Genomic DNA, 26,763 nt, shown 5'->3' on the forward strand with positions numbered 1-26,763 from the left:
CACTTGTTGCAAACCTATTGTATTCATATGAGGCTGAGTTGATGTAGTTTCTGCACAAAATTGGATGTAAAAGGATGCCAAGCATTATAAAGTCATAAATGATCTAATAAATTTAAACAAACCTATAATACAGCAAATTATCTTGTGTATGTATACCTAGATGACTCAAAATCATAGAAACAACTGAAACTGTGGATCAGCAACTTGTATCAAAAATAAATAGAGGTTCAAGATTACCACATGTGTATTGTTACGGCCTGGAAATTATCTATCTGAAATAGTACCTTGATTATTGAACCTGTTATATTATCTATGTGTAATATCGATATGGTTGAATATTTAACATGTACTTTTCCAGAAATTTATTTTGCCCTGATATTTATATTAAATAGTAATTAATATGTGGATGCAATATTTCTGTGCATTAATGAGAAATGTGAATGAAATGTATATGTATGGTTGTGTTCACTATAGAATCATGAATGTGAGTATAAACGAACGATTTTGTACATGTGGGTTCACAATTCCATATTCTGGCAGGTGAGGAAAATTGATTCAGGAGTATTGTCGTCATAATTTCGCCAATTTTCAGAACTTTTAATCATTGACACACATATACCAAAAGTTGAATACTTCTTTTTGTTCTAATGTTTTCCTTTACATGGTGTAATGAAAGCACAATCATTAGGAGAGACTATTGTACAGCAGGACAAAGATGTAATTTAAGGTATACAGCATCTTCTTCAAATAGCTGAAAGTTGAAAAGAAAATGGAAGGAAGTGTAGGGATTAGGGAAAAGTGATTGCAAAAGAAGTCGATGAAGACTCAGTCTGCTAAAATCCTGTCATAGGTTATGTGCTCAACCCGGTGCTGGCAGTGTGGTCAATCTCAGTTCATTATTTTAGTATGTTTTATTAAGTAACAAATACAATGAGCAGCAGAAATACATCAAATGAATAAACTACTTAAAGTATAAGTAGGTACATCCTAAACAAAAGGAAAATATGAGTTAAAATATTAATGATATGATAACAGCATGTGCTTCATGGCAGTGCATTGTTCTAAGAGACCTCACTTAATGGGGTGTTGTAAAAATCTCCACCAATCGTAAAATGGACATTAGCACAAAAAGGCAGTTTTCGTGAAAAATCTTCTTCATAACATCTGATCAGACAGATGAAAATCTTCAATTTTTGTCTTATTGGGTGAATTTTTGCCATTTTTGGTCAAAATCTTCGTTTCTCAAAAGTTACTCATCTGATAGCTTTGATATTTGGTATACAGGCTCCGAGGGTTTACATTAATGTTATATATTGAAATGTTCAATTTTGTATTTTTGCAGCTAAATTTGCAATTTTTGCCAGGCTTTCCTGAAATGAGCTATCAAAGATATCCACCTTTGTGTCACAAAAAGTTATTCTCAACATAACACGTACCTCTGTTGACTGTTAGGTCGCTTGCTTTTTCAAAACTGCCGGTCAGATGGCTTTAATATTGGGTATACAGGTCCCTAGGATGACTTTAGTGAGATAATTTCATACATTCAAGAAATACTTAGCTTTCCATAAATGTGTATAGTAGCTTCAGAGGGACATTGGCCCTATGTTTTTAGTAAGCAACTGGATGGAGTTTTTTGACCCGACAAGTTCTCCTGGAAACCCCCCCCCCCGATAACAAATGGTCCATACCTAATTGTACGCCCTAGAATTTTATGTAGTTTTGTAAATGAAGTGATAAAGATATAACTTATAAGTGCGTATGTGTTAAACACCCATGGTCACATCATAATCGGTATGGTGATTATGACCCTCTCTGTGTAGTAAAGAATGGTGTAGCCCTACAACACGTGACTCAACTTTGCACTCGGCACGCATGTCATCATCACTGATGTTTCCTGATAGTCTGATCTCGGGCAGCTGATCTCTCGGTGCCCTTGAAAACGTGTGTGATCTCTAATTTTGGACCGACCAGAAGAGAAGCAATACAGTTTGTGCGGTGGCATTTGGAATCAAAGTCGTTCACTTGATGAGCAGGTAAGAAATTTCATGGTTTGCAAGCTGTCATATCTGAGTGATTGACCATGTTATTTGATCTTGTTGGTGACTTTCATTCTTGACCGTGTGAATGAAATTTTCCCATTCTGACAATGATTAGGTCCGTTTCATTACCAGGGTAAGCAAAGTACTCATGCGTCTTTGTAGTTATGATAGTTTTCAGCTAGCTTAATCAAATCACATAAACGAAGGTATCACTCTCAAATTTCAAAGTCCCCGTACGCATACAAGTTAAAACGTCATTGAACATAAACGAGTCGTCGGTACAACCCTGAACTGGCCTCACTGTGTATACACTCTATACTACGTCCATGGTACAAGTGTGTTTTCATGAAGAGATCAGGTTGTTTATAGTTAAGGGTCAGAAACCAAACACTGCCGTGTGTCCGTTTGTCAGAACCAGTGATCATGAATTTTCTTAAGTCCATTTCATGTTTCAAAGTTCATGCATCGATCACGTTATTTTGGTCCAAATTGACCGTTCGCAACTCCCTCGCCGTGCTGTATTTATTGTCCTTCGCAAATTGGGGTGGGTTGAGGTCGAAGCCATGTCTGCAGGAAGCCAAGCGGTACGCTAAGCTCCAATAGACCATGTTCCGAACCGCGCGTGACATTCCGAGATATCGCGAGAATATGTGGTTCGCATGGACGCGTTCTCGCAACACAGGACAAACTGCGTAAAACAGGACAAGTCGCTAATTACGTTAAACACTGCATAATATATATGAAGTTGCAACCTTTGCTCAGTTCTGCACTTTTCTAGTTCCATACAAAGTTTGACTTGTATTACTAAGCTGGAAACCTGTTTCTACGGAATGTATTACAGTCTCGCGAGATCTCGCAATCAGCGGAAAATCGTCTATTGTCTCTACAGCCAAATCACAGTGCTTTATAGCAAATTGTACAGCTTTTCAAATTCATTATGCATGTGTCATTAATTCACGTTAAATTTATGTAAACTACGGAATCACCCAAAACGTCAGTTTGTTGTCGGGCCGGATGCCTACGGGGATTTTGCTGTGGGCCCCTCAGTTCAAGTAGTTGCGTCGCGCCGGAGTGACACAACCTTGGACGTCAAAAAAGATTTTTTTCACTTTCATGCTCCAAAGATAGCGGTTCAGCAGAATGGTCGTTAGTTTACACGAAATGAATGATAGCTCATAAATGTATCATGTGTGTGTATGTTTTCAAAACAGGCAACTCAGAAGATACTGCTCATTGCAGCAGGTTTGCCGCAAACGTAACGTGAGCGTTTTTAGTCGCGGGAATAATAATACCTTAAAAAGTCAAAATGAATCATTGAATATGGAATTTTGTGAATATATTGACTTTTACAACAGACATAGTGAGCTGAACTGTACACTGAAGTGTACAGTACTTTGTAGGGAGGTAATGCAGATTAGAATAGAATATGATGATGGTGTATTTGGATGCGTGCACGCGTGAACTTGAGTAGAAGAAATCGTACCGCTAAAAAACAGATACTACCAAGAGAAACTGCTAAAATACAGGTACTGCCAAGTTCAGTTCAGTTGACGCATGTACACTGTAAAGTAACCGGTTCAAGAACTAGTAATTCTATGACACGAATCTACGTGTTTCCCAGTTCCTCAAAAGATATTAACAAACGGTTTCGTGTAAAGTAAGTGTTCATAGCATAAATGTAATACAAATTGTAAAATGTTGGTGAAATTTCAGTATCCTTGGGTGTATATTGATTCAGGTAATTCAGCATTTGATGTTTGATAATACAGGGATAATGAAAGCTATACTTACTGTAACTCTTTTGATTTTTTGCTTTCATGTCTAGTTTCTTTATTGTAACTTTTATTGAAAAGTTATCATAAATGTTAGATATGAACAATTCTTATTCTGATAACAAATTTTTTTACAAAGTGATGTTCAAGGTACATCTAAGAGAATCTATTCATGTCAAGCAGCCACATTTATTTTCCCACACATTTAGTGGGATATTGTGGGATGTTGGCCCATGCAGTATCTAGTATTGTCAAAAATCATTGTCTCTGAAATCACTCTTCGGATTGCTCTGAAACTTGGTATGCATGTTCCCACAGGTACTACTGACTGTGCCTGCCACATTGAATAAGCCAAGTGTCATTGACACACTGTTTCAACAGATGAAATATGAATCAGCTGAATGTGTTCTGGTTTTACTATGGATTGTTTATATCTACACTATATTAAGTCATACCTCAAGTTTCATTGTGATTACATTTATATATATTGATTCTGTATAAGTAGGTCATGTATCCAAGTGGGAATGTATGAAATACTTAAAACATTATGAGCGCAATTGTAAGCATTACGCATTTGCATTTCTTACTTTGATTAACATTCAGAATGCACTGTACTAATATCATTGCACCTCCTTTTTTCTCTTCACAGATTTCCACTGGGAGGATTACTATTACATGAAGATAAATTCAAATCAAAGAACCCATTCACAAACACAAATAAAAGTGAAATAAAGTTATTGTATACAACTGAATCTCTGTTAGTGCATTTACTGAAATAAAAACATAGAGCATAATAATGACATACAACTTAAAACCATATACAAAAATATTTTTACCATATTTCAGAAGTATTTCCGTAGTACTTCAGCAACAAAATACTTTCCTGGTGAATTTTGCTCAGACCTTTTATGAAAACCAATGTTACATTTAATCTTGTGACACTATTCAACATATGTCACTTTTCATTCTTAACGCTTTTCATGAAAGTTTATCCTATACTCTCACAAACCCTCTTTCCATGAGGAGTTTTTCTAATGACACACTTTGTTATTGAAACCTATTCTCCCATTTCATGTTGCTTTTTTCAACTATTACCGCGTGGGCAACTTAAGTTTTACTTTGATTGATCTAAGTCGAGGGCTAGCAAACACGAGACTACCCTCCGGGGTATCCATCGACTACCTCATATGTAACGTAGTAAAAAAAACAGCAAATACACGGATCATTTCAACCATTATCTTTGTGTAAAAATATATTCATATTTTAACCATGGCTCTTACACGGAAACCATTGGGACAAAATAAACTTCATCAAAGTTTAGTGCCTGAAACCAATTAACCTATAAGATAACGGTCCACTTTGACGTTGACGTAATATAAATATACTCAAACAAGTAATCACATCCTCCCTTGCTACAAATGAGACGAGCACAGATAGCGATGTCTCCGTATGTACGGCCTGCTCGCTTAAACTGAGCACACAAGGGAGGACGCTATCAACACAGGAGAGTGAACTGAAAATCACTGCAGCTGAGCTTACTTCTGGGATCAACCCTCGAGTCGTTTTCTAACGACACTCCTCATGGTCTATAAAACGAGCATCTAAAACAAATCCTTCTTACAAAATCATAGCTCGTTATGTAACTTTGACCAACATGTGAAGGAGTAAGCATTCCGTCGATATCCGGAACGACAACCGAAAAGTCCGGTGAGTTAATTCAAACACACTTTGCCCATATCGCTCAAACAGTTAAAAGGTTTCACGATAGCGGTTTTAACAACGGGGAATCTGGTTTTTTTTGTGTCTCCATTTTATGCCACAACTTATCGTATAAAACCAAGATGCAATCTGTCATCGAATTGGTACTGCAATCAACCAAGCTAAAAAGATTGCTGATCAATACAAAAAACAGCATCTGGCAAAGAAAATCAAAAACTGAGAAAGCTGCCATATTAAAGTAATCAAAGTTGGCGGCATGAATTAAATAAACCAATACTCTCCTCAGACCAAAACCGATTTCAAAGGCCGTTTACAGCACATACTGTTAACGAAACCATGAAACTGGGAATGGCTAAACACAGAGAAATAAGATTTATTTCTCGAAACAGCCTTTCACAACATGCTTTTCAAACACCGGAAAGCAGGCACCAATATCGACCCGAAATCTATTACAAAGTCCATGAAAAATTGACACAAAACCAAAAGTTCGGATGATCGATTTAATTGTCTAAAACAAACTAATCGTACAACATTTACTGTTAACATAACGAGCACTAGCAACGCTCAAAATATGCCCTAAAACAAAAATCCTTATGAGCGTCCAGGAATTCCGGTCGATGCTGGGTCATGTTAATTATAATATGACACCACACACCCGATCGCTCACTATAGAGTCAGTCAATAGTGGCTAACTCTCTCAATAACGAATCTGGCTTCTCCTCGAGGACGAAGATGACTTCATCACACAACCAAGCGGAGGGGATACAAAACAAGAGAGCGACTGATGAAGGAACCCCATTTTTGGTTCCGAAACACCGTTAAGACGAATCACTCAATCAACAAACCGGTTTACTGGGGACCCAGATCACAAAGCACTATCGATTCACCGATTTCTCGCCATGTATTCAACACAAAATAAATGCAATGATCCTTTTATTCACCATATCGTAATATTAAACAAACTTGGTAGAGCCGATGTGTGGAGTTGCCCTCATTTTCCTTTATATTGAAATTTAGAATAAACATTATGTCAATAATTATCATGGTATGCAAATAGCCATCACTATAAAGTTAATGAGCATCATCATAATGTAAATAGGCATCGTCATAATTTAAATGGGCATCATTATAATGTAAACGGGTATCATCATAATGTAAATGCCCATCACCACGATGTAAATGGGTATCATCATAATGTAAATGCCCATCACCACGATGTAAATGGGTATCATCATGATGTAAATGCCCATCATCATGATGTTAATGGGTAAAATCATGATATAAAAGGGTATCACCATAAAGTTAATGAGCATCATCATAATGTAAATGAGCATCATCATATGTAAATGGTTATCATGATCATGTAAATGAACATCATCATAATGTAAATGGACATCATCATAATGTAAATGGGCATCATCATAATGTAAATGGACATCATCATGATATAAATGGACATCATCAAAATGTAAATGGACATCATCAAAATGTAAATGACCATCATTATAATGTAAATGCCCATCATCATGATGTTAATGGGTAAAATCATGATATAAAAGGGTATCACCATAAAGTTAATGAGCATCATCATAATGTAAATGAGCATCATCATATGTAAATGATTATCATGATCATGTAAATGAACATCATCATAATGTAAATGGACATTATCATAATGTAAATGGACATCATCATAATGTAAATGAACATCATTATAATGTTAATGGACATCATCATGATATAAATGGACATCATCAAAATGTAAATGGACATCATCAAAATGTAAATGACCATCATTATAATGTAAATGGACATCATCATAATGTAAATGGACATCATCATAATGTAAATGCCCATCACAATAATGTAAATGGGTATCATCATAATGTAAATGAACATCATCATAATGTAAATGGACATCATCATAATGTAAATGAACATCATCATAATGTAAATGGACATCATCATAATGTAAATGAACATCATCATAATGTAAATGGACATCATCATAATATAAATGGACATCATCATAATGTAAATGAACATCATCATACTGTAAATGGACATCATCATAATATAAATGGACATCATCAAAATGTTAATTACCATCATTATAATGTAAATGGACATCATTATAATGTAAATGGACATCATCATAATGTAAATGAACATCATCATACTGTAAATGGACATCATGAAGATGTAAATGGTCATCACTATTATGTAAATCGGCATCACGATAGAGTAAATGAACATCATCATAATGTTAATGGTATAATAATGATGCTAATGCACATTATTGAGTTGGAAACACCTCCCTAAGACAGTGACGGCTTTCCATAGCCGCGGCTTGGGCCTCTGTTGTGCATGTGCAGCTTGCGCGATTGCCCAAGCGTTCAATTAATTATCATCGATATAAGACGTGGAGCATATTAGAGACAACCTACATCGAAATATGCTTTTCGCGGGAACGTATGGCCTTCTAAACTATGTAAATAAACAAAAAACAGCAGGAGTACAGGAAAAATAAAAAATAAACAATTTGTGTTTCGACGATAGCGGTGATATTTGCAAAATAAAGTAATCTTAATTTGCATTAGGCCTAAAGAAAAATTTCCAGAAAAATATTTACATGGTGAGCAGTGGTTAACACATTGTGGCGATCAAAATAAAAATAGCTTATAACATATATAAATATTGAAAACCTTTTTACGTATAACCCGAATTTACAGGACCCAAATTACAAAAGTTTGAAGATTAAAATTCAATGTTCATGCTGTTTTATTCCTCCATGTTGAGCGCATATCTTTCGCGACAAGCTTGTAAATTTTCTGCGCGTCACATGACGCTGTTTTCTTTTCTGATTGGCCGCCTCTAACTTTTGCGACAGAGCGTGTTTTGTTCATATACCATGTATACATTCACATAAATTTACACTAACTTCGCGAAGTGGCTCGGTGAACAACATTTAGAGCAGAGAAATGGTAAGTTCGTTTCTAATACCCAGTCTTGTTCATCCTGAGACGATAACATGATATCGAACACAGGCGTGCTGTTTTCTGGGTAGTTGCTATAAGTGTAGTTTATTCTACGTTTCGACGTTCTCTTCCGTAGCCTACGGAAGAGAACTCGAAACGTAGAATAAACTACACTTATAGCAACTACCCAGAAAACAGCACGCCTGTGATATCGCATGAATTCATAATGATCGAAAGGGCAGCGTTTGAGACATCTTGAAGTTCGCATGCAACGTGGGCCCCGCCAATCTGTGGCATTCCACTTTCACACAGCTCAGTTTTGGCGACAGTGGTAGTTTTGTTGCTCAACTTGTAGTGCATTGAACATAATCCGGCCGGCTTCTGCCCATGATTCAAACAGACCACTGACTTTCTGCAGTTTCGCAACCCACACTTTTCCCCGACGATTTTGTGTGAACAAGTGAACATTCCAAGTATATATTTCAAGCATGTAAAAGGGTTCAACTTTTATTTTGCCACAGAAATTTGAAATTCTAACAACTCCGTGACAACTGAAACTCTAAGTTGCAATGATATGAAGCCCATCAACATGCTTCGTCACCGCAGAGACGCTGACCCCCGAGCACGGACCGTATGATGGTGTGTCCGGGCGAAAGTACGATGAATTCTCGTATTATATATCATAGCTGCAGCAAGTGTTGCTGCAGTACAAGTAGTTCGAGGTTTACGGTGCGACGAAACCAGATTGGTGTCCGGCCAACCCAACCAACGTACCCAACAACTCCCTGAACTCCAGGCAGAATCTCGAGCAACTTTAGGAGAAATGTAGGTGGTTTGGGTCGGTTGTGGTAGCGGCTGACAGCCCCAGTCTGATACAGAAAAACGGCTCTTTTTCACTGACACAGGGGCTGTCTGCAGTATCCCAAATCACAGGCGACCGTGACGGCAGATCGTCCATGTAGCCGACACGAACACGAAGTGTGTGTTACCGGCTACCAAAACTTGCGAAATGTTTATTATGAATGATGACATGCACTGGGCCTTCTATTTCTGCATGTAGCTGCGGCCCTTAACCCAGTCAAGTCTTTGCATAACAAAACATAATCGATGCAGTAATCGCCCAAAACTGTACTTTGATTAACCACCAATGGCAACACAATGACTATTTTGGGTCATGGTAAATGATTTCTGCAACAAGTTGTGGTGACTTTCACTGTAGGAGGTATCAGATGCCAATGTCAATGATTGGAGAAGTAGTTGACGTGAACAAGAATGTGCAACAATATGACAAAAATACAAGACTCATGAAAAATAATTTCATTTAAACAATTTTCACTATGTCATCGACATTGGCATCTGATAGCTGCTACAGTCTGGACTTTGAACTTGCAAATTTTGATGACTTGGTTTGGCGTTTGATGAAGAGAAAGATAGTCAGATATCAAAGGCACTATAATTTTATAATTTGAATCTTTGAACAAATCGGTGACATTCAGAGATATAGATGGGAGTTTCTTTGAAATTTTCAGTAAAAGTATATCGTTCGTGCCTTTTTAACTTCTTCAGCTTGAAACCATTTGTTTGTTTGTTTGTTTCAACAAACTGGATGTATTGCCAGAAATTCTTTCATTGAAAAGACAATAAAATAGTGAAAATTGTTCAAATGAAATTATTCTTCTTGAGTCTTGTATTTTTGTCATATTGCTTCACATTCTTGTTCACACCACTACTTCTCCAATCTTTCTCAAATCTTCCTCACTACTTCATTTCTTCCTCTTAACTTTCTACCGTTTGCATTTCAAGGAAATAAAATCACTGTTGTTATTTTCATACACCAGAAATACCTTCTCAAATCAGTCATGAATTCCTATTAAAGGTATACTGTCACCTGTTCCAATTTTGTCACAGTTACCATGGAAAGAGAAAATCTAACCAATCACAGATTTTAAGTGGGTGGCCGCTGTTTAAAAACAGCGCCCTCACATGGGCATTTTGAATACCAAGGAACGCCCCTTTCCCCATATATGGGAACATTTAGATTAAAGGTGACTGTATACCTTTAAATGATATAATAATTCCATATGACGTACATGTCAAATAAACCGTACATATAAAAATAACTGGTAGAAGTGAAGACTGAGTGAAATTCTGAGTTGCAGCTTGCAATACTGGCTACAGTTTTCGTTGACGTTGTTTATATACACAGTCTTTGTCCCTTGCTTTACCTTTGAAAAGTCTGTAAGTCAATTTAGTCAGAGGAGAGGCTTAGAAATAATTGCAACTGTGATTCAATCTCATTGCCGATCTCAAACATTACCTTTTGGTGCAGTGCCTACACACTGCATGAATGTCACCAACTAAATTCTGAGTTTGTACACACTTGCTTAGTTTTGGAGCAAAAGTCATGAAAATATAGGGAGCTGAAGCACATTTATCGCCTTTAACCCTTTCACCACCATGGTTTGGCCCAAGACCACTGTTGTCAATGAAGACAGTGGACCCATTTACACGGAAATGGGGGTGAACGGGTTAAAACATGTTGTGTGTACACTTGATTCACAGTGTTTGCACGTTCATCTATGTCTTACAGTCTACTGAAGACTACAAAAGAGGAGAATTAGTCTGGAGCAAACTTCGAGGACATCCTTGGTGGCCTTCCATGGTTGTGTCCAATGTTGAAATCTGTCGAGTGGAGCCTGGTCCAAACCATCGATGGGTGAAATGGTTAGGAGAGACCAGACATTCAAAAGTAAGCACAATTAGTTTTATTGGTGTGATGGTACGGAAATACAAATTATCACCGTTCAGGTGTATGAATTGTTCTCTGAATAGGTTACAGGGCATCAACTTAACTTCTTAATCAGCCAATTTAGGCCACAGATTTACAAGTGAGTAGATGCAAAGTAGGCAACTTGTGACAGGAGAGTAATGGATTGTATGCTTTAAACAAACTTTAAAGTTGTAGGGCAACGGAAATTTGCTTCTAGTAGGAAAATTACGTATGCCACACTGGTAAAACTCACAGCTTTGCATCTTTTCCAACTACACTAGCATTCCATCACTTTCTGTTTGTCGTTGTACTTTTCCATTTTTACGAACCCCTGTAAACAATTCATGGGAACCCTCTCCCTGCCCATTTACAGGACCTTTTGTGGAGGTTGTATGTCTGCTTTTTCAGTGCCTGCTGAAACATCACTGACAAAATAGTCTGTCCTTATGCCAAGAACTGCCTGCAGATACTTTTGGTGAATACCTGGTAAAATGGATTAGTAATTGATGACATCTGAGTGTTGACTTTACAGAACCAAATAACACATGGAAAAAGTTCAAATTGTAAAACAAATTGTTAGTTTAGCAATGGGAAGTCTTTATTGGCTCCCAGACCAGAGTGGCAAATGACTTAAAAATGTTTATATTTTATATTTATGTAGCATGTATATATACTTTATCTTGCTCTCTTAGCTTGGTTTTGGGCAATTTTGTCCCTGCAAACTGGTGGTATTTTTTTAGTTCTTCATTTAAAGAACACTATAGTAAGCCAAAGGTGTGGATATCCCATCATCATGATTGTGTTCAATGTTGTTTTCAGGTTGCTAAGAAAAGTATGAGGCCACTGCACATGTTCTGTGAGTATTTCTGTGATGCAAGGTACTTAGGAGATGAAGGTTACAGACGTGCATTATATGAAGCCTTAGGGGTGAGTGACCAATTTAATATTTCTGAAGAGAGTTTGGTTTAATTGAAGAGAAAAGACAATAACAGTGTAGAATAATCTTTAGAGTTTTGTCTGCCTGAAGTTATCCAGAAAGACACCTGAAGACCAGGTGTAACAAAACTGAAATGAGGACGTTGCTCACCATCTTTAAGTCAATAATTGCCATGAGAGTTCTGATGATTGTGTGTTTACATATTTATCAGACTAATGTTCTGTATAGTGTTAGCTTACCAGTCACAAGTGTTCTCTTGATCCCAGATAGCAGCATACAGAGCTAAAGTAGTCTTCTGTCTCGCTGAAAGTATCAATGACATTGATGCAGTGGGGGAAGAAGGAGAAGGGGAAGAGAACCTCCAACCCGATAAGGAAATTGGAAGCTCCTCTGCCCAAAATGGGATGCAGAAGTCGAAGGACCAAGAATGTAGAGACATGATTGAGTGGGCAAAGAAGGGCTTTCTGCCAAATGGTCCATCTTCATTGCAGCCTATTACAGGTTATTTAAGTCCCTTTTTCGTTCCGTAATGAATTTATTACATATTAAGTGTTGAATTGTTGAATTTATTACTTATTGAGTTGTTGAGTTGCTGAATACATGTAGCTGTATTATTTATCGACCACGGTAATTGTCAAATTCAAAATTGTACCTTCTTTTATTGTTTTGTCACACAGATATTGAAGAGCATTTCTCAAAGGAGGATAGTCTCATTTGTAATGGTAGAGTTGAATATCGGGGTATGTACATGAATTGCAGAGAATATCAAGCAGAGATAATTGTGACCCTATTGACCCAGGTTTACAAAAAATGCTACAAAACAAAAGACATAACTGAAGTTCACTAAGTGGTGGAATTTTAATTTTAATGTGATGATGGCACTTCAAATGGACTGATCAGCTTATTTTTACCATCAATTAATGATTTGAGATGACCAAATATTTCTCCAGACTGACACAGTCCCTCTGAGGATGAAATATTAAAGTTATATTGTGCTCTTAAACTCAGTGATGATGTTTATGCTGTTAGGTGCTTTAAATAAAATTGTTTGCCGTACGTATGCTGGTAGGTTTTCAGTGAAAATTAAGAAAACAAATGCAATGTTAACACTATTACAAATAAAAATATTATTTTTCGAAAAGAAACCAAATAAAAAAATGAGCTTATGTTAATACACTTGTGTTTTTATCTGTGTTTGCCTTTTTCCCTGGCTGGCTGGTAGGTTTTCAAAAATCCAAGGACGGCAAACAAAGAATTTTCTTGAAATGGCCGTATGAAAGCTTTTGCACCTTTTTATATGACTGCACTTTGTAAAGCATCAACAAAACAATAACAATTCATATGAAAGGGGAAACATACAAAGCCAAATGACTGAAATCCTTGAAATTTGTGATTTTTCATTGCAGATAAATCCTGTAGAATTCAGAAGTTGCAAGTTCATTTTGAACTAAAATAAATTTTTAAGCATTTACAAACAGCTTAAATAACCTTAGGCAGCAAGAGGTTTCTTGGAATCCCTATACATGAATTTCTTCGTTGAAGGGAGCAAGTGATGGTCAATTTGTCATCAAGCTAGAAATGAGCCAAATGTCACAATATGTTGTCAAACAAAAACTTAGGGAATCTATATTTTGAAACCAATCAAATTCTCTGTAAAGTTGATTGACATGGAACTGACACTCGAATGTATGTTACAAAGTAAATGTACTCTGTTGTATACTGTGGTTTGCATAGAACCTGTTTGTATAAATATATCATATGCAGTGGTGTCTTTGACAAAATGTATACAGAATGCAGCATATCTTTTAGATGGTGCATAACTACTGGACAGGATGTGAATGGTCCTCGTCTGGGTTGCAACTTTTCAATTAAACAGTAACTTAAATGGCAGAGGATGTATATAAAATATTCATTGATGTAACTTCTTTTGCTTTCAGGAAAAATGCTGGACAAAGTTAGGAAAGGGAAGGAACAGCTGAAAGGTATGGTACGGATTTTTACGGACAGTAGTCTGGAATACTTCAGATTTGCTTCATGTGTTTTTCCAGCAGAGTAGCTGTACAGAGGATAGTTCTGTTTTTGCCACCACCAGTTTTATGCATAAGTGCAATGTATATTTTTATATCAATTTGTTTTGCAATGTGATCCAATATTGCTGCAAGGAGACCATTTTGTAAAATACTTTTACACACATTTTTTGGATATAAAGTACAGCATGTTAAAACAGGCTTTGTATGAATGTCAGTTTGTCTTCTTTTTTTGATGTAAGATAACCACAAGGTACTTTTTTTGTCGCTGACTTCATGAAGGGCAAGATTACTTAACGTATTTGACTAACTTCTCTGTAAGTTATGAAAAGGACAGTTATAATGCAGTAGGAAATACCCATTCATAATCATGGCCATTCAACTAACTGATATCTTCAAACATACAGCGTAAACAACATACAACTGGTCAACTTCATCATAAGGCATTTATGAAAGACACTTCATGGTATCCTGAGTCTGAAATGTATTTACTATGACTGTCACACTTATTAAATCTATTTTTTCTAGACTTGTGTGTGGGATGTTGTGTCAATAATGTTGAGATCGAACACCCTCTAGTGCATGGTGGTTTATGCAGTGATTGTAAGGTGAGTTATGAGATATCTTTGTGTTTTCTGAAACAAATACATTCAACTTAGCTGTGTGCTCTCTGTTTAAAGCAAGAACTTTAAACCCCTTGGTGTGAAAGATGGAGTGCATTGGGTGGCAGGATTACTAATACTTACACTCATTTAAGAACAGATTATCAAAATAATTGACATGTAACCATGTAAAATATTCTTGGACACTGTTGACAATACTCTGTTTATCCTTGCAGATGGTGTTCAAAAAGTCAACATTTGTGTATGAAATGGATGGCTACCAGGTAAAATATGCTGAAATATACTGCAATTGCTACAAATACATACCTCATTTATTGAACAATGGGCATCCCACAAGATTCAATGGTAACTTGTAGATGATGCAGTGGGTTGCATAGTCATTTGACTGAAAGTGACCCGGAATAATTGTTTTTTTCAACTTGACAACTAATTGATTTAAAATGATCAAATTACATGTTTTAAAAAGGAAATATTTTACAGAACAATGCATAGTGATTTAAATATATAAATGCACTGTTTGCTGATTAAAATCATCGTAGTTTTTAGCAGATCATATAACATTGATATAAAGCATATGATTATCATTTGTTGATAAACTCTTAGCAAATAATATTAACTTAGAAATATGGAATTACATGGAAATAAAACGTGATTGTCGTTTGCAGATAAACCTAAAAATTTTGGTGAAAATAGCCTACACGAAAGATATGTACAAATTTTAGTGAAAACTCTGTAAAAAACCATGTTATACAAACAAAAGATATGTACTCTGCAGGTAAGAGACCATTTGCGCTCCTGACATTGGGCAAACGGTCACCCTGCCCTAAGACATGTTCTTCTATTCAAATCCTTTCATTAGGTCTTCGGAAAAAAAAAAAATTATCAGAGGTGAAAATCCATCCAACTTAAAAATATGCAGCAAATTATATGACATGTTATTTTATTATCTCTGTCATGTTTACATTTTTCTCTCATTGTGTCTGTAGACATTTTGTTCAGTATGCTCTGAAGATACACAGTTGGTAATATGTGGAAACCGCAACTGTTCCAGGTCTTTCTGCACGGCTTGCTTGGACAATTTTGATGGGCCAGGAACATCTGCAAAGGTGTGCTTTGATTTTCTTGTTTCATACATCAGTCCCCACGGACACCGTCCGGGGGGACTTATAGGTTTGGTCATGTCCGTGCGTGCGTGCGTGCGTGCGTCCGTGCGTCCGTCCGTCCGTTCACGCAGATATCTCAGACATGCCCAGGTCAATTTCTTTCAAACTTTGCACAAGGATAGTACCCTACCCCATACAGATGCACGTCGATTTGTTTCACAATGCGATAAAATTTGGCCGTGTTAGAGGACTTTATAGTTTTCACCACCATAGACTCCCATGTATAAGGCAGTCTCCATAGACTCCCATGTATAAGGCAGTCCATAGACTCCCATGTATAAGGCAGTCCATAGACTCCCATGTATAAGGCAGTCCATAGACTCCCATGTATAAGGCAGTCCATAGACTCTCATGTATAGGGCAGTCCAAAGACTCCCTTGTATAAGGCCAAGAAAAATAAAAATTTAGTTTCTCATCGTATTCATATTGCAAAAAGGATGCAGTGACACAGTTTTTAGTCCCCACGGATGAAGTCCAGGGGGCATATAGATAGGGTCATGTCCGTCCGTGAGTCCATCCGTTCACGCAGATATCTCAGATGTTTTGACAAAATGTCATGTGACCTTTGACCTCAAATATATATATTTGTCCCTAACTCAGTAACCACAAGTGCTACACCCTTCATATATGGTATGATGGGACACCTTATGACGCCACATATTGTACACAATTAATTATGCCCTTATCTAATTTTGAGCGAGTCAATAGAGCTAGAGGTCTGATTTTTGGTATCTAGGGATAACTTAGCAATAGATTTTTTTTGACAAAATGTCACTTGACCTCGGTGACCTTTGACCTCAAATATACATATTTGTCCATAACTCAGTAACCACAAGTGGTACACCCTTCATATATGGTATGATGGGACAGCTTATGACGCCACATATTGTACCTCATTAATTATGTGCATATCTAATTTTGAGCGAGTCAATAGAGCTAGAGGTCTGATTTTTGGTATATAGGGATAACTTAGCAATACAATTTTTTTGACAAAATGTCACTTGACCTCGGTGACCTTTGACCTCAAATATACATATTTGTCCATAACTCAGTAACCACAAGTGGTACACCCTTCATATATGGTATGATGGGAGACCTTATGATGCTTTATACTGTACCTCATTAATTATGCACATATCTAATTCTGAGCAAGCCCATAGAGCTGGAGGTCTGATTTTTGGTATATAGGGATAACTTAGCAATACAATTTTTTTGACAAAATGTCACTTGACCTCGGTGACCTTTGACCTCAAATATACATATTTGTCCATAACTCAGTAACCACAAGTGTTACACCCTTCATATATGGTATGATGGGAGACCTTATGATGCTTTATACTGTACCTCATTAATTATGCACATATCTAATTCTGAGCAAGCCCATAGAGCTGGATGTCTGATTTTTGGTATATAGGGATAGCTATAGGATAGAAATTTTTTTGACCAAATGTCATGTGACCTCGATGACCTTTGACCTGAAATATACGTTTATGTCGATAAATACATAACCACAAGTGTTATGTCCTTTATATCTATACCCTCCAATTCTGATAGGATATTAGACCTTAAGATGTCACATCTTGTACCTCATTATTATGCGCATATGTATTTCTTGGCTGGCCAATACAGTTAGAGGTCTGATCTTTTTTCCCGATTTAGAACCATAACTTAGACATGCCTCATGTATTTCAAATTGGGAACAACGACATAGACCTATGTGCACATAGATCTCAACATATACACTCCAGTGATACTTCTTAATGACCACATTTCCCTGCCCATCAAGACTAATACTCCTATTACAAGTGGGGACTATGTCATTGTCAATGACTTGTTTCATACATCATTCATTGAACTTTGAAAAAATTCAAGAAATTGTAGTTCTAGTATATACGTAAGTAAATCATATGGCAGACAGTTCAAAGACATAGATTCATCATTAACCGTACAGAAAGTTATATTTTTTTGCTTTTTCAGAGCTCCAGAGCCAATTGCAGCACAACGTTTCATTTGTTTTGTAACGATGTATTAAAGTAATGATTGATTCAGCAATCAGTTCAGGAATGGATTAAAAGTCGCCCACAATAATTAATCAACATCAGACGAAAAGCAGAATGCAATAAAGATGGGAAATGCAACCTGTTTAGCATTGATGTACCTTGAACTTTCTCTTATACTCGAACACTGTATGTCATGCAAATTTTGCTTGCTATATCAACAGGCTAGGGAAGCGAATTCATGGCTATGTTACATGTGTAGACCTGTGTGTACCGGTCTGTTACAACGCCGAGAAGACTGGCCAACCAGATTGTTTGACATCTTTGCCAGTGACAGGAAATTCAAGCAGTATTCCACACCACAGCTGTACATTCCCATTCCTGCAAACCAAAGGAAACCTATCAGAGTGTTGTCTTTGTTTGATGGTATTGGTAATGGTTAGTTGAAAATAAGCATAGTAGGAATTGTAAATTGCTGGTTAAACATTTCCAAGAAACTGCTCATTATATTAACATTATAAACATTATTTTAATGTAGTCATAAGGATATTAATGCTGAACTGAGAAAAATATATTGATAGATCATAAACACACTTTATAGTGATAGAATGAGAGAGAGAATTTTGTATGCCCTAAGTCAAACTACACTGGTATATACTGGTATTTTTTCTTGCTATACCGCACTTTCCGAAGTGTGTTGTTATGCAATAAAGTGATTAAAGTGATTATTAATATTAGGGTAGCGTAAATTAGAGATGTTTTACTTGTAAGCACTTGTATGACTGAGCGTTTTCAGTTTTTTAGTCCCCACGGACACCGTCCGGGGGGACTTATAGGTTTGGTCATGTCCGTGCGTCCGTCCGTGTGTCCGTGCGTCCGTCCGTGCGTCCGTCCATCCGTTCACGCAGATATCTCAGAGACGCCTGGAGCGATTTCGTTCAAACTTGGTACAAGGATAGTACCCTACCTCATACAGATGCACGTCGATTTGTTTCACAATGCGATCAAATTTGGCCGTGTTAGAGGACTTTTTAGTTTTCACCTCCATAGACTCCCATGTATAAGGCAGTCCATAGACTCCCATGTATAAGGCAGTCCATAGACTCCCATGTATAAGGCAGTCCATAGACTCCCATGTATAAGGCAGTCCATAGACTCCCATGTATAAGGCAGTCCATAGACTCCCATGTATAAGGCCAAGAAAAATAAAAATTTAGTTTCTCATCGTATTCATATTGCAAAAAGGATGCAGTGACACAGTTTTTAGTCCCCACAGATACAGTCCAGGGGGCTTATAGATTGGGTCATGTCCGTCCATGAGTCCATCCGTTCACGCAGATATCTCAGACACTTTGACAAAATGTCACGTGACCTTGGTGACCTTTGACCTCAAATATACATATTTGTGCATAACTCAGTAACCACAAGTGCTACACCCTTCATATATGGTATGATGGGACAGCTTATGACCCCACATATTGTACCTCATTAATTATGTGCATATCTAATTTTGAGCGAGCCAATAGAGCTAGAGGTCTGATTTTTGGTATATAGGGATAACTTAGCAATACAATTTTTTTGACAAAATGTCACGTGATGTCGGTGACCTTTGACCTCAAATATACATATTTGTCCATAACTCAGTAACCACAAGTGCTACACCCTTCATATTTGGTATGATGGGACACCTTATGACGCCACATATTGTACCTCATTAATTATGCGCATATCTAATTTTGAGCGAGCCAATAGAGCTAGATGTATGATTTTTGGTATATAGGGATAGACTATAGGAGAGAAATTATTTGACAAAATGTCATGTGACCTCGATAACCTTTTACCTAGAATACACGATTATGTCAATAAATAAGTAACCACAAGTGCTATGTCCTTTATATTTAGTAGGATGGGAGACCTTATGACAACACATGCTTTACCTCATTAATTATGCACATATATAATTGTGGGCAAGCCAATAGAGCTTTAGGTCTGAATTTTGGCATATATGGATTAATTAGCAATACAATTTTTTTTCAAAATGTCACGTGACCTTTATGACCTTTGACTTGATTATGCATATATATGCTGCATAACTCAGTAACCACAAGTTCTTTACGCTTCAATTTTGATAGGATAATAGACCTTAAGATGTCACATCTTGTAACTCATTATTATGCCACTATGTATTTCTTGGTTGGCCAATACAGCTATAGGTGTGATCTTTTTTCCCGATTTAGAACCATAACTTAGACATGCCTCTTGTTTCAAATTGGGAACAATGACATAGACCTATGTGTCCATAGATCTGAACATATACACTACAGTGATACTTCTTAATGACCACATTTCCCTGCCCCATCAAGACTAATACTCCTATCACAAGTGGGGACTATGTCATTGTCAATGACCTGTTTTACTAGCTGTAATACTCGGCATTTATATTTGCATTTTAAGTATTCTTTTTAGTACAGTAAATATCCATTTTATTACAGTATCATGTATTTTATGATAATAAATGGACCTCGCTTCAGTTCCTCTCAATGTCAACCATTTGAAATTTCAAATTGAAGTTACAATTGATTGTTGTTTGAATGTTGATGTTATCAGTGAAGAATACCAGTATGGCTCTCAAAATATTCTTTCAGCTTGACAAAATAGATTCAGATCAAGCATTGGTTATATGAATTAACTTTATTGAAAGACATTTTTATTGTAATATGATTTCTTTCATTCTAAGGTAAAGTGGCCCTTGAGCAACTTGGTTTGCAAGTGGAGATTTACTGTGCGTCTGAGATTGATGAAGTTGCAATAACCATGGCAAGAATCGAGCTCAATGATATCAGACATGTTGGAGATATCCGTTACATAACTGACAAAAATGTAGGTGTTTCTACATGAAAGCGTATGTTGCTTTTGTACTGAGTGGAAATGTACCACTATAGTGACTGGCACCATCAGACAGTAGCTTTCATTGTGATTAACCTTTCTGTTGTTTGAGTACTGTATATTGATGATCGACAGGTTTCAGTTTAGATGAGAAACAAGAAAATTTTCAAGTTCTTTTTGACAGAAGTCATTTTAACCAGGTTTGCCCATCTTTGCTGTGCAGCCATATTAAAGGACTTCAAAACATTTACAGTAGTCATGAAGGATAATTAGTCAACAGAGACCAATCAGGCCTTTTTCAAATTTCAAATGTATTAGGATTAACACCCGTTGGTTTTCCTTTCATAACCTACATTGACCTATAGACTTTGAATCAACCACACTAGTACCCAAAGCTTAGCATGGTGACATACAATTTCCAGGAAAAACCTTCCCCTGGAACCCTCAACATATATTGCCTACATCGCAATGACTACAGACTATATTTTTGTTTTCTACACTGTACCGCATAACAGCTGGATAAATGGGGTCCATTTGACCTCCTCCTGGGTGGAAGTCCCAGCAGTGATCTGTCCTTGGCAAATCCCAACAGGAGAGGTGTTTACCATCCACGTAAGTGTTAATTTACTCTTGAGAAAATATCCTGTCAGATTCCAATACTCAATAACCTTTTTTGTACAGTACGTCATTCATACTGTCATTTTATTTTCTTCAGTTGTTTTTGGCAAGCCACTGTCACTTTTCCACTCTCATGCATTAATACAAATGGAATACATATTCCTTGAAGATGTTACTCCCATTGAGAATCAGTCGCCATGGTAAATAGGTGCCTTACACAATTTGAATGCTGTTTTACAGGTGTAATGAAAATTGAGTAATTTTTTTGCACAGCTCATCTGCTTTGAGCGGGGTTTTTATTATACTGCTGACAATTGAGGAAATAATTTGGTTGAAATTCTAGGTGGTACTGGTGTCCTTTTCTTCCATTATTGTCGAATCTTGAGAACTCTCCAGGAAAAGAGTAATGGCCGACGTTTCTTCTGGTTGTTTGAAAATGTGAGAAACATGGATGACAAGGACAAGACAGTAATTTGTAGATTCCTGAAGGTAAGGAAAGAGGTTTTGCAGTTTTGTTGAATATGGCACTGAGCAGTTCACCATGCTGACTGAATTTATGTAGAGCAAGCCCTAGCCCTAATTCCATGTTCATTAATCAACCCATCTTGTTAGATAATTGGAAATATTGAGAAGTCTTTTATGCTTGTTCCTTCTGCATAGAATTCAACCACCTTGCATAATCGAATAAATTATGTTTGCGTTGGTTTGAAGTGGGACGTTTGCTGTTCAGAGAGCTGTTTGTTTACTTATGAAGTGGACAGGACACTGCTGGTTAAATGTTCTGTGAAAACATGGTGTAGTAGTTATAAAGGTAATTTTTTTTAAAAGTTAGAATATAACTAAAGCTTCGATGTGTCTGGTGCCGCAGAAACTTAGAACTTTAGGAGAACAAAGATTTAATAAAACAAGTTCAACATCACATATGATCTCAAATGCTTTGTTTCCTGGGCAGGGTGATCCTCTGACAGTTGGTGCATATGGCTTGACAGCAGCTGACAGTGCCAGATACTGCTGGGGTAACTTGCCAGCTATGGACAGGTGTGTTATTCATGAAAACTTTGAACTTCATCTGGCACTTGTAACAAGTATGTGAGAACATCTGCACATCAGCCTTTGTATTGCGCTGATCGCAAATGACGTCATTTTTTCCTCTCATTAATATGCATAAATATTTGTCCACTGTTCCCACATATTTGTCCACAGTTCCCACATAAAGGACAAAAATAAAACTGGCTAGTGTTACTATGGCTATAAAAAGTCACACTTATTCCTATAAATATATGGCTCAGACTACAAGCTGCAACAACAACCGTGCATACAACAGCAAAATTTGTCCAAATTTTAGGCAGCATTGTCCGAAGTGGTGTGCATACAGCTATATTTATTAACAAACCTAAATATGCAATCAACGCTGTTCCATAATCACCAACTTGGACATGCAGGATTTGTCAGAATTCCTGTCAACTGATGAACTCAATATACATCTATATCTCATTTATAAGACATCACATGGAAAAATTACTTGACATAAATATTTGTTTGGGCATTTATGAAAATTACTGCTGAATAAATGCCCTAATTCATTTCCGTAGTGTAGCTGACAATGATGAAGATTCTGTTATAGATACATATCCATCTTGTATATTATTTTGGGTTAGATGGAAGCATAAATACACTTGTTGCGTTGATCGATGCATAATTACAGGAGTATAATTTAGCATGTTTAAGAGGTCTTTAGGATCAGGTACATATGGCTATAGGGATGATAAAACTGCATCCCAAATTTTCTTGCCTTAATCTCCTATCAAAAATATGAGTTTTGATGCATAAATTTACCTGAAAAAATTGTATTAAAGTCAGTAGCCTTAGTGTAAACGTGATAAATTTATCATTCAGGAGATGGTAGAGAATATTTATGCACAGGAAACCGCTGTGGTTGACATTAAAAACACCGTCATTTTGAGGGGAAAATATTTTGAATGACAGTTCATGGTTCAGTGTGTGTCAGACTTGACTCATTTCTGAACAATCATTTGTCTTCAGCATCTTCACCTGTCAAATATATTTTCAGACCGCGCATAGCAACTGCATCCAGATCCCGGAAACAGGATGGTTGTTTGACAGGTTTGGCTGGTAATGCAAGAAATACCAAAGTAAGCAAAGATTACTTCAAAGAGATTACTTCATTGTTGTCAACCCAGTTAGCAATTAATTATCAGTACAACCACTTTATTTAAGGTAGTTGAGGCTTAATAACAATAAATGGTTCTTTTGTCAATACTTTTACTGTCTCTTTGGAACCAAGTAAAAGATAAAGCCAAAATTGTAAGAAATGTTTTCATGTGAATATAATAATGTGACAGTTACATGAAACATTGCCATCAGAAATTCTTTGTACATCAGTCTGTAGAAAAATCCATACTATGCCATGTACAATTCTAGAAATTCACTTTTTTCATGACCTTATTTTGCCTGTTTACTGAGATCCAAACTGCAGCTACTGGATCCAACTTACCAGAGCAAGAAGGAGCTAGTCTGCTACCCGAGTCCATGCAAGACAGTTCAAATGGAATCTTACCTGGGGAAATGGAAAAGTATGTATATGCTTAGCAATCAGAATTTGTCGTAGAAACATTAGAAACAGGACTATTACTTCAGTACAACATAATACTGTGAACACTTTATGGCAGTCACCTTTTGAGCAACATGTCCACTTTGATGGTACATATCGGTCACTAGATTCGTAAATGAAATTTGTAACTTTGCATATCAGAAAAGCAAGACCTGAAAAAAGAGCAGTAGGTCTACATTGATTTCTCATGGACATTCATAAATAATTGTACACTGCTTTTGAATATCGCCATTTTGATCAAAAATTGTTCTTTTTTCTGTGAGTAAATGATAAAATATCTCGTACACTGCAAATTTGTTGAAGAATGCAGCACTTTGACAACAAGCAAGGTCTTTAATAGTTAAGCTTCAGTGTCATTAATGATCATGCATACTGCACTTGAATTTGACTGCATGATGAAAAGATTCTAGGATATATCTGATCTGTGTGTTGGTTTTCTTTCCTTACTCTCTCTTTGAATGTTTTCAGGGACTTTGGACTGCCAACACAACATACAGAATGCAGCAACTTTGGCACAACCCGTCATCAACAGTTACTTGGCAAAGCATGGCGTGCCTGTGTCATCAAACATCTGCTATCTCCTCTTAAGGAATACTTTGCCTCCGATGAAGATTAGAATGAGTGACATTCTGCCAAAACCTTGATGAGGAAGAATCATAGGACATTGCCACCATTGTTTGGTCTGTGTTTGTCCGGCAAATTTTCCTTTTTTGCAATTGTGTGTCAATCATTTGACATGACAGTGTGTTAGCTCCATGGCTACACCATTATACCGTTATTTACTAATTTGTTTACTTTACTCAGTCTACTTCACCAGTTGAGTGTTTCTTCACGTGAAATTACTTTTCAGGTTATTCCGTGGTGTTACAAGTTTACAACTTCAATTGTTTTTTCTTGTTTGTAACTTTTCTTGTTTAATATTTGATACAGATTACTCCAAGTGACATGTAGGTATCGTTATTTCCAGTAAATAATGTTGTCTTCAGTCATAGAAATTCTTTTTTGGTGTTACTTGAGTTGCAGATTGCTTGAAAATATTCAGTTTGTAAACTGACAGTTTTGATTGGTTTTAGAATTTGATACAAATAATTCCAAAATGACAAATGCAATCATATTGACCAGTTGCAGTCTAGCGCCCTCGACAGAGAATACTGGATACTGTTAGCTTTTACAGGAGCATAAACAGTAGTACGTGCAGTTTCATTTTGTTCTGATCAGAGCTATATAACCTTACGGACAATGTTTTTGGTTTGCTTTTTGTTTTTGGTCGGCAGTTTGATAAAACCTAAGACATTCTCTTCGGTATTTGAAGGCTTTAAAAACTCGAAAAGGTTATAAAACACAACTCGAACCATTTGATTTAGAAAATGGTTTATTCATTGCTATGTTACTGTGTTAACTTTTGTATTTATGGATGAAGACTTTTTGTTTGTATTTATGAAAAAAGACGTATTTATGAAAAAAGACTTGTTGCATTTACGAATAAAGACTTGTTGTATTTATGAATAAAGATTTGTTCAGACAGGAATACAAGGATGGATGAAGTATGTGAAAACTAACCTTTGCACAATTACAGTTCAAATGTCAGCTTACATTCAATTTCTGATATCAAACAGTGCAAGTCAAAATTGTTTTTAAATATCAAATTTAGACACAGTTCATCTATTATTTGTCCTCTTGATCATGGCTATCAAAAGTGACACACACACAGAGCAAAACGTATAGATTCCACACTGGTGTTAGTAAATTCATGCCTTGATATTATGATTAAATCATGATCATTCAAATATTTAATTTGCATAAAAAGTAATTTGCAAAATAGCTTTTGATCCATTGACAATTTTATGTGACTCTGAAAACATGATCTTAAAAAAACAGCTCACAGGATGTCCGTGGTCGAAATGTCACCTAATATGTTCTACAATTTTTATTGTCAAGAATATAAAGATTGCTAAACGTGTTACAGACAGCGTGGGCGTTCTGATCATAAGGTGGTACATCTGCCCCTTAAATATCGTCACAAGCTGAAAACTGAAAAACAACAAAGTAAAAACCGTACAGGTGTGGTCTCGGGGGAGCATTAGCGACCTGAAAAATTGCTTCGAAATAGCAGGCTGGGAGCCTGGGACATTTTTAAAGTATTTCGCATTGACCCCAGGCATGGGTTGATACTGTGTACAATCTGATTAAAATCAGATGTAGAGTACGGCGACCTGTACTTGCGCGGTATTCTCTTGCTGTCGCTTCTCACAGCGAGAGAATACCGCGTAAGTAATGACGTCGCCGTACTCTACATCTGATTTTAATCAGATTGATACTGTGAACTATTACGTCAAGTTTTGCGAAAACGTGATGAAAATTGACAAAAGTATAACGCAGAGACATCCTACTGCAATGTATCAAAAATGGCTTTATTTCATTCCATCGCGGTCTTCACCGAACTTTCCAAAGAAATGACTCGAAATATATAATATTTTCTACATACCATAATAAATACTTACAAAGTCAAAACATCAATTAAAATATTCTAAATTATAAGTTATACTTATAAAATGCGGATGTACTTTTGTTAATGTACGTACTTAAATATGATCACATAAGG

The 26,763-nt window shown here is 36.6% G+C and overlaps 1 protein-coding gene and 1 long non-coding RNA gene across 2 annotated transcripts; both read left to right on the top strand.

The window, feature by feature from the left end:
• The first annotated feature begins 1,826 nt into the window (after nucleotides 1–1,826).
• On the top strand, nucleotides 1,827–4,563 carry LOC139140765 (uncharacterized). The gene is made up of 2 exons (XR_011554059.1): nucleotides 1,827–2,033; nucleotides 4,461–4,563. It is a non-coding gene; the product is annotated as an uncharacterized lncRNA (long non-coding RNA).
• Nucleotides 4,564–8,438: 3,875 nt separating this feature from the next.
• Nucleotides 8,439–25,687, top strand: LOC139140769 (DNA (cytosine-5)-methyltransferase 3A-like). The gene is made up of 17 exons (XM_070710176.1): nucleotides 8,439–8,514; nucleotides 11,099–11,257; nucleotides 12,098–12,205; nucleotides 12,482–12,716; nucleotides 12,893–12,955; nucleotides 14,153–14,197; nucleotides 14,771–14,850; nucleotides 15,081–15,128; nucleotides 15,852–15,971; nucleotides 18,250–18,463; nucleotides 20,763–20,905; nucleotides 21,427–21,523; nucleotides 21,873–22,018; nucleotides 22,482–22,567; nucleotides 23,601–23,682; nucleotides 24,014–24,123; nucleotides 24,630–25,687. Exons 1-17 carry the CDS (start codon nucleotides 8,512–8,514, stop codon nucleotides 24,775–24,777), a joined length of 1,887 nt encoding a protein of 628 aa, XP_070566277.1. The 5' UTR covers nucleotides 8,439–8,511; the 3' UTR covers nucleotides 24,778–25,687.
• Nucleotides 25,688–26,763: the final 1,076 nt, after the last annotated feature.

Source organism: Ptychodera flava, chromosome 9 (assembly GCF_041260155.1).
Source record: "Ptychodera flava strain L36383 chromosome 9, AS_Pfla_20210202, whole genome shotgun sequence".
Lineage (NCBI taxonomy): Eukaryota > Metazoa > Hemichordata > Enteropneusta > Ptychoderidae > Ptychodera > Ptychodera flava.